This window comes from Antennarius striatus, chromosome 7, assembly GCF_040054535.1.
Source record: "Antennarius striatus isolate MH-2024 chromosome 7, ASM4005453v1, whole genome shotgun sequence".
In the NCBI taxonomy this organism is placed as follows: Eukaryota; Metazoa; Chordata; class Actinopteri; order Lophiiformes; family Antennariidae; genus Antennarius; species Antennarius striatus.
Genome location: NC_090782.1, coordinates 17,407,790 through 17,416,911, shown reverse-complemented (window position 1 = coordinate 17,416,911; position 9,122 = coordinate 17,407,790). Strand labels below are relative to the sequence as shown.

General features: G+C 39.7%; 1 protein-coding gene and 1 long non-coding RNA gene across 3 annotated transcripts; one reads left to right on the top strand and one right to left on the bottom strand.

Annotated features, from left to right (window-relative positions):
- Positions 1-1,873: 1,873 nt before the first annotated feature.
- LOC137598495 (uncharacterized) lies at positions 1,874-3,355 on the top strand. Of its 2 annotated transcripts, none has more exons than XR_011036687.1 (5): positions 1,874-1,975; positions 2,162-2,258; positions 2,349-2,483; positions 2,615-2,691; positions 3,140-3,352. It is a non-coding gene; the product is annotated as an uncharacterized lncRNA (long non-coding RNA). The 2 variants fall into 2 exon arrangements; XR_011036688.1 differs by having other exon boundaries at positions 1,889-1,975; positions 2,185-2,258; positions 3,140-3,355.
- A 194-nt stretch (positions 3,356-3,549) lies between these two features.
- Positions 3,550-6,955, bottom strand: amh (anti-Mullerian hormone). Its single transcript, XM_068318706.1, has 7 exons — positions 6,271-6,955; positions 5,881-6,150; positions 5,628-5,797; positions 5,406-5,517; positions 5,224-5,323; positions 4,696-5,126; positions 3,550-4,118 (listed from the first exon to the last, which is right to left on the bottom strand). The coding sequence occupies exons 1-7, from the start codon at positions 6,386-6,388 to the stop codon at positions 3,691-3,693; spliced, it is 1,629 nt and encodes a 542-aa protein (XP_068174807.1). The 5' UTR covers positions 6,389-6,955; the 3' UTR covers positions 3,550-3,690.
- Positions 6,956-9,122: the final 2,167 nt, after the last annotated feature.

Here is a 9,122-nt window from a genome sequence, read left to right as displayed (position 1 = left end):
TAGAGGTGGGTGATGGTCACAGCTGAATCATGTTAACTATTAGAATGTTAAGTATTGTAACGATACAAAAAAAATTAAAATCTCTGTGAATTAATGTGGAAACTCCATCAAGGGGCTCCTCGTCAAACAGACATGCCATGTTCGCCTCTAAAATACGGAGTTATTTATGAAACCTTACTTCGGTCAAACTCTCCGTCTGACAGAACCAGGAAATGAAGCCGCGCGAGTGGCACTGAAAGGGGGCGGAGTCACAGAAAACCCTGGGTTTGTGGAATACAACCTGCTCCTGACCAGGTTATGTTCAGAGAGTCTGTTACTGCGGTAACAAACCCAGAAGTTCAGTTTACCTCGCATCATGAAACAGGTCAGGGTTACTGCTCTAACCCTGAGTTAAGTTACCTCCCTTTCTGAAACCAAAAACCCTGGGTTTCCCTGATTTCAGGGTCAATTTACTCTGGGTTTCCACTGAACCTGCTTCGTGAGGCTAGCTTCTGTTACTGTGGTAACAAACCTAGAGGTTTACTCTACCTCGCCTCATGACAACAGGCTAGGTTTACTCCTCTGACTCTGGGTTAAGTTAACACCCTTTGTGAAACCGGAAACCCTGGTTTTCCCTGATTTCAGGGTTAACTTACCCAGGTTTTCCACTAAACTGGCTTTGTAAAACGGGCACAGGGTCCGCAGGGGAGAAGCCAAGCCGCCCAGCAACCATCCCGCCCCCAAATGTTGCGAAGACTCCGCTCCACTCCACTCAACTCCACTCCCAGTATTCGAACCCAGGCCTCCTGGGTGAAAGCCAGAATCCTAACCACTAGACCACATAGGACTCCTGGAAGGCTCCTGTTCCCTCTTGACAAAGCCCTGCAGAAGTTATTTGTGAATGCTTTGCCTCCTAACCCAACCCCAGCCCCTCCCTTTCTTGGGTTCTTCTCATGTAAATGTTTAAATGCGTGTGGGTTTTTTTTTTCAATTAATGAAGGCGTTAATTATATTAATTAATTACGCTGCAAATTAACACGCTATAAAAAAATTAACGCAATTAATTGTGAATGGCAAGTCAATGCGCGAGCATTTTAAATGCCTGCGCCACTAGTCAAAAACAGGGCAACTGACAACAGAGATGGACACGACACAGGAGAGCGAGGCAAGCCCACTCAGACCTTTGGGTGGAAAGTTTATTTCTAAAAAGAACAAAGACAGGACTCTCTCTTCATAATAAGAAGTGACTCCAAATCCCACATTGAGAGAGCGGCACTGTACTCGCTGTCTACGCAATGTTGAAGCGACCCGTCAGCCATGACAGTCCCACAACATCCAGAGCCTCTGGCCTAATGTTCGACAGTTCTCTTATTCTGTTTTCACTTTTTCAAAATGTCATTTCTAATCAGAGTGTTCAGCAAACCAATTTTCTATTGATTCATACTTCACAAAACCAAAAGTGAACAAACCACATTCTATGATTACAATGATATTTTGTTTAGTTTATCGTTTTTTCTACTATTAATTACTTTTGAGTGTGAATTTCACGTGAATGTGATTATTTTGTAATTTTTTGTGTGGATAAATGTGCTTTTATAAATGAATAAAACTCTGGGTGACGTTCATCACCCATCATTCAATATGTAAGCACTAATTCTACATCTAGTTCTATATTGTTGTCTGTTGTCCTTTTTAACAACGCTAATATCTAGCTCATTATTTTTTCATGAAAAATCTGAACTTGTAAATAAACATTTGATTCCCTTGTAAACACTTTATTTCACACTAAAATGCTATGAGTAGATATACAAAATTTAGAAAAGAATTGCTCGAGTCATTTTCCTTTTCTCAGTCATTGCCACCTGTGCCTGTCAATCAGGTGGTGAAGGCGCACGGTGAGGGTGTATATAGCACTGCGCCAGCAGAAGAGAAATTGCCATCCACTCAAACACACTGCCCTCATTTCAGTGGTAGACAGCCTGAAAGATTAAGTCGGGTAAGTTTCTCTTTTATGAGCCGATTTTCACTTAAATCTTAACTCCGAGCTTCTTCAAATCGTGTCTGACTTTCCCTTCAGGTGTCTATTTTAAGTTGTCTTATGTTAGTCTAACAGACAGTCGTCCTGAGGTCTGTACAAATTGGAATGTGGACTCGTATGCATTGTTTTTTTTCTGCATTGCAGTCATATTTCATCTTACTGTGCAGCTTCACATTGGATTGAACTTAAACCTTGATCTGCACAACTTTAGGAGTCAGAATTGGAATATCTGAAAACATAAGTAAGAAACTCATGTACAACCCAAACGTCCGACTGAGTTACTGCTCCACCCGCTATCACACCCATTGGAATAAGTTGTGTCTCTTCACAGTGTCTTATGACCGGATTCTGTCCATTAAGGATTTGAGTGATGTTCCAAATCCATGGAAGGGTTTCACTATGAACCGTTGTATAGTGTTGGCGCTGGTGGTGCTGCTGGTGAGCGCCGGGGTAAATGAACTACATGGTGAGTCCTCTGACACCATTAAATAGCAGAAAAAGAAAGCAGACATGGTACTACTTCTCTCAGCTGATATGTGTAATCCCACATCTCACGTTGAAAGGCTTTCAGCGTCTTCTATACTATTTTTTGTCTAGATGCTGTGGATTCTTTTGTTGAGGAGACAGGTATCAGGGCTTTTGTTGGGAGTCTGCAAGATGGATCCATAACTCAGGTACTGTCTATTTTTGGGTAGCTTTTACAACTCGTTTTAAAGGGTTAATTATGGACAGGCTTAAATAACTTATACAAATCAAAAGATAATTTTGTTTGGGCTTTTAATGTATTTGCAAATATACATAATGGTGGTAAATTTGCAAGTGTGAATGTGATCAGATGCATCTTGGTGCAAGAGTAATATTGTGATGTAGCTCATTAAGATTTGGACAACTTGTCAAAATCCATTAATAAGAAGGCCATCAAGTAATCTTTTCTTATGAGGGTGATCTATAATAACAGACTTTGTCTCATTCCAGTATTCTTTCAAAGAATACTGGAATGATAGCTGTTTCAAAATGTAAAATTTTGAAACAGCTATTCTTGAGATTTCATCCTTGCCATTCTACTGTGGTTGTGTAATGTAGGTATTTAAACCAGATTGTGTGTTGTTTCCCCCTATCCAGTTTTCCGTATGGGACAGTTTCATGTTTTGGTGGAGATCTGAAGAACTGGGAGCAATAAGAAGAAGAAAAAAGCCAATTGGCAACAAAGCAATTCTGAAACCCAAAACAAAACAATGATTTGTTCTGGTTGTTCAAAGAACAAATCATTGTCACCACAACTAGTGAATGAATAAACAACACAAACAATCAATAAGCTTTTCATTTAATTATACTGAGATGCAGAATGTAACATGAAATGCATTTACCACTACATCACAGATAGATTTCATTTGTGCATGGCGTCTTAATAGAAGCACAAATAGAGATATAAATTGTCTTGAATTGATAAAAACAAATGTTTACAGAAAAAAATTGTTGATATTCACATTTATCTCGTGTAAAGACAAAGGTCTGTCCTGGTGCACATTTTTAAAAAAATAAATGTGATCATTATGAAGTATAAAGATCATTGATGGTGTATTAGACAGAATCCATAAATGGCTGCGGTCGTTTACTGTCAAACCAAATGCTACGTCGTCTTCATCAGCGTAAACCCCAAGAACAAAACAAGGTTAGCGACATCCACACTCCTTTGCCACCACATCTTTCAGAGACCTGAGTTCAGTTCCAGTTCCCTGTGCATTGAGGAGAACCATGTCCATGTCCTCGTAGGCCACAGGCACACAGCATGGAGCCCTCTCATCGACATTCTCGTTCACACCCCTCTCCGTCTCAATGTGGGATTTGAGCAGGACAGCATGGTTGGTGGGATTGACCAGCGGGACAGCACACCCGCCGTGGCAGTTGTAAATGTTGGCAGTGTTTGGACCGATGACGTGTTTTTCAAGGGACACGGTGAGGCTTCGCAGCCCACACTGGTTACCCCTGACTGGGTTGTTGGGGTCAGCTCTGGTCGCCCGTAATCCTCGCTTCACCTCAAACATACGGGTCATCGTCTGGAGGGCCTTCAGGAGCAGAAATGCACGATACTGTCGTTCTCCTGTGCCATGCAGCAAAATAAATAGACAATCAAAAGGTGGTAACACGTGAAGAGTAATACAAGTGTGTGCAAAGATTTTGATAAAACTGACTCCATTAATGATTTGAAAGATAAATATCCACAAAAATTCATCAAAATGATCAGGTGATGGTCGAACTTTTGTCTAAGCTATTCTTAAAGCATTGGATAAATAGTTAAAAGGGATAGAAGTAAAAATTGCAATAACATGAGGAGTGGATGGACTTTAATAAAGATAACTGACAGTTATGAATAAATAAATTAATAAATAAATGATAAAATCATGAATACAGTTTGTGAATTCATTCATCCAGCACAAGGTCCATCTCCGTGCTAAATAAAGTCAACTGGACTTGTAGGAAAAACTTAGATATTTTGCCTCTTGGATGAGAAAAGCTTTTGATCAATGCAATAGTACTGCAAAGTAAATACAATGTTAAACAAATGTAAATATCTGAAAAAGAGTATATATTATATAGAATATATTCATCATTACATCATTTCTAATCTGACAACAGTGCTGTGGGAGTCTGTCTGACCAAGTTTTTAGACTCATCACCTGTTATTGGTTCATTCTTGGAAAATGCACTGAGGTCCATGAGCCTCCCCAGCCTTTCTGAGACTCTGTCACCCAACTCCTCCTCCTTTATCACCTCCATTATCTGCATCACAGTCTGCTCCAACCTCTGCCTGAGTTCCTCCAACAGGGCGGCAGACAATGCTAGCTCCCCAACATGCGCCTGAAATATGGAGCAACAGCTCCTGAAAGAGAAGATGGTGAGGGTGGAGGAGTTGATCAGCGCTGACAGCAGGGCTTCGCTGGAGGATAAGTCTAGGGTCAGAGGAGATGGAGACTGCAAAGATTCCAGCTGGAGAGGAAGGGTCTCAGGGGGGTGTTGAGGCGTGACGTCACCCAGGAATCGTTTCAGCTCACAGAGAAAGGATGAGGTTTGTGACGAAGCCAGAAAAGAACTTGGAACACTTGAATATCTGAGAATGACAGATTTGAAAAAATCATAAATCACTGACAACTGGTCACCCTAGCAACATGGACAATTTCAACAGGGAACAAGAAAGCAAACGTCACCTCATATCAGTCCTTCTTCCCTTCTGGAAAAACAGAAGTGGAGTCATGCTGATGTTACTTCCTGATTTTCTACCAATGAAGATGTCTTTTAGAGGTTGCTCTGCAAAGACAGGATATTTTTCACGTGCTCTCTCTCTGCATGATGCAAAAAAACCCAATAATTTACTCCGATCACATCTTACTCATATCAGGAGAATCTGTGTCAACAGAAATCATCCATTTGTGGTGAGTAATGCCCTCTGGTAGATGTCCTGTTAATATTATGTACTGAGTTTCTCCTGAAATACATGCAGACTAGAAAAGAAAGCAAAAGGACAACAAGAAAATTAACAATGTCAAAGCAAACTGAAGATCCTCAAGACGGTTTGATATCCATGCATAATTCACAGTTCACAGTTTCTCACCTGTGTGTGAGGTTGCAGAGCCTGACCAGTGAAAGTAACATCAAGGTTTCCTCCTGCCAACGGATTTTCAAAAGCCAAGAGGAGCACAGGGTTTGGTTTGAGCACAAGAGACTGTGGGAGGTCAAAGGTCAACTCGAGGGATCCTCCCTCATCTTCTTCAAAAATGCGAACTGACAAGGAAAAATAATTTTACTGTAAAATGAAAAAATAAAACACACATGACATTAAAAGTCACTGCAGATAGCACCGTTACCTCCGACTGGCTGGAAATCCTCCAGGTTTCTGTTCCGTTCTCTGACTCCTGTAATGAGCTCTGATAAGATTGGGCTTGATGATGAACTATCAGATAATGTGCAGATTCCAAACAAGGTGAAAGTGCGGTTTGTCACTTCATCATTGTTCCCCGCACTTTCACGCAATGCTGCAAATATATCATCCACAAAGCATGGTGCGAGGTGAGGGACCTGGGTCTGAATGTTCAAACCAACACCAGCCTCTGTGGAGCTCAGCGTGTGGCGGGATCCTTTGAGTGAATAGGAAAAAAAGGTTATGTACAAAACACAATAATGGGTAAACTATGAACAACATAATTTAGAATACCGAACGCACATTATTTCCAGAGACTTGTTGTTTCTTGTCTTACCTGTCATGCGGGGGTCTTGGGCTGGTATGAGCTCTTGTCCATGTGAGACGCCCATGGCCCCGCTAATCCTAGTCCAATAGATCAGCGCTCCATAATAGAAGACGCCAACAACCAACATACTGCCTGTCGATCTGATTCTGTGGAGTGCGACCTATCGCAGTTGTGTGTTTTGAATGGGTCAAGCTCATGAGAATGGGAGGTACATCCTCCCACATTCCCTACTCGCTAACTAACGCTTCGATTATTGGACTATCGTATGTCCTTGTTGACTCAACCCACATGTTTTCCTTTATGTTTGCAGCACAGAGATGTAATTTCTTCATCTTTAGCATGTAAATACAAATCTGGACAAACATGAAACCCCCTTGTGTCGATAGAATTGGCAAGAGATTCTCTTCATGATCTTCAAATATCCCATAATGAATGTGCTCATCTCTGTTGAACTGAGTTTAAGGGAAAACAAATTTTCTTTTTTAATTTTAAAAGAAGAAACTGATGGAGGATCATTTCTGTCCCAGAAATCCACACAAGATCATGATTTGACACTTACAATTTCTCAAAGACGGAACACAGTTTACAAGTCTTCCAAGATTTAACAAATTTCTTCCAAAAGAAACCACATTCTTTCCTTAAAAATAGAATTAAGTCATTGCTATGGAAATGATTTCACATTTTCTAAATAACATCACTCCAGCTTGTTTGATGTGTGTGCAGTTTACTGAGAATATATTATAGTTTCACATGTATCCTCCAGACACTAAAAATATATAATACAATCAGTGTTCTTGTTGTTGTTCAAAAAATATGAAATGGTTTTGAGTTATGCCAGAAAAATAATGGACAGATGAAGTGATATCTTAGATCCTACTTATATACAACACAGATGGGGAAAAAAGTATAGAAGTTAAAAAAAAACCCAAACAATATATGAATAAAACGTTCTGTATTGGGGGTTTGAGATGACTCATCGTCATCAAGACACCATAACATTGTTGACGCAGTGGATGACTCAGTCAGGGTGGGCTGAGAAGACAGTTTATATCACTGTACATTCACCTCTCTGCCTTTTCTGTAAATAAATGGTTGAGTAACTGTTTCATACATGTAAATATGGCTGACACTGAAACCGTCCAGTCATGAAACAAAAACAGAGGCCTGTGTTGTAATCATAGAAATGAACTCTGAGTTCAAGGAAATCAGACAAGGCAACAGCATGTTCATTCAGTTTATCTGCCCTCCACTGAACCCCTGTTACATTTAGAGATAAATTGAAGGCCCTTCTCTTCATAGGAGCTCTTAATTCGCTAACATCAGGTTGCATTGCTGACTCTTATGTACTCATTGTCCTCAACAACAGAGAGGAGTTTCTCAGAAAGACAAGGAAAATATGGAATGCAGTTTGTCAGTTATGGCCCAAAGCGATCCACATTAACGCAACATTTAAGCAACACACTGAATATATTCAGACGTTTTATTTTTTATTTTTCCAAAAATAATTTCCTGTCAGACAGACTTTCCTGAAGTCATTTGCACTTTGGCTTGAGTTGAAAATGAGTTTAATGATTTTAATTCTTTAATATCAAAAGGTCATTAAAATAATTATAGTGCAATTTATTCTCATTGTCTGGGACATTTTATTTGTATTTTTTAAACACATTAACTTTTCAAACCATTACTATCAAATTCAGCCAAATATCCTATCTCTGTTTTAGGCTGAGTCTTGTTTTGGAGGCTACATATTTCCTTAAAGTAAAACATTTTGGAATACATTTACTGACATGTGCTGTACAAACACAATTATTATTAATATAATTTATATGGTCATCAAACGCTGAGGAACCCTAGCATAAGAAGTGAAGGAGCTATCTTTGACCAAATGTATTAAAGTAAATTTACTGGTATCACTATAACCTTGACAAGAAGTTGTGGAGGTTTAATTGACTACCATTTTTGGAAGACTTCTTCTACAGTTCCTACTTCAATGTCAACTTTATTGGCCAAGTTTGTGCACAAACCAGGAATATGGAGTGCTTTCTGCAGTTTTACCAGCTGTTACCCACCTCGCTTTGGTGGTAATTCATGCTGCTGGCCACAGCTTCATATTTAAGTGACAAATAAGAACGTGTGCTACTGCATTGTGGATTTTTTTATTGATCCGTTACCACAGGAGAAGCAACTGGTCTGATCATTCATTAACTGAACTACAAATGCAAAGAACTAGTCAGAAGGAACAAACCTTCCAGAATTGTGGTTGAAAACAAACACCCACCTGGTTTCATTCACACTAGAAAGGGTGAACAGTAAACTAAAACCTGCTTCCAGATATGAGCAGAAACATAGTGTCACATGAATGCAGCGGGTTGCTTTCAAAGAGCTGTCACTCCCATCACTCCTTCCACAGCTGCAGTCTTGTTTTGCAGATAGTCAAGGCCTCGAAGCTGTTAAATACTTGTGTATTCCAAGAGATAAAACCAAGGCTCTTTCTGGTACATCACAAATCTAACTTGAGGAATGAAAAGAACAGTTCATTGTTCTCTGATGGCTGTAACATGTTTTAAACAGTGTTTCTAGGACATTTCTTGGCAGGTTGTTGTTTGTCTGCACTGTGGGAATCAGGGACTGTATTCAAAATGCATTTTTATTTCAATAAACATACGATCTATAAAAAACATTCACTAAATGGTGCCTTTTGAGAGCCAGTTATTCAATTTAGCCTTTTAAATGTGTCCAATTTGCAATATAGAGGCATCTTGTTATAAAAGATGCACACATCAAATCAGTGCACTGGGAGCTCTCAAGGAGTGCAGCCGTGCAAAACACAAGTCAACGAGATGTTTATGGTTCATCAGCAT

Excerpts from the sequence above, each read along its gene's own strand:
- amh (XM_068318706.1), bottom strand. The coding sequence starts at position 6,388 with ATGTTGGTTGTTGGCGTCTTCTATTATGGAGCGCTGATCTATTGGACT. Across the intron at positions 6,151-6,270 it reads CCAAGACCCCCGCATGACAG|GATCCCGCCACACGCTGAGC; the intron begins GTAAGACAAGAA and ends ATTCACTCAAAG. Across the intron at positions 5,518-5,627 it reads CTCTGCAACCTCACACACAG|TCTGCATGTATTTCAGGAGA; the intron begins GTGAGAAACTGT and ends TTTCTTTTCTAG.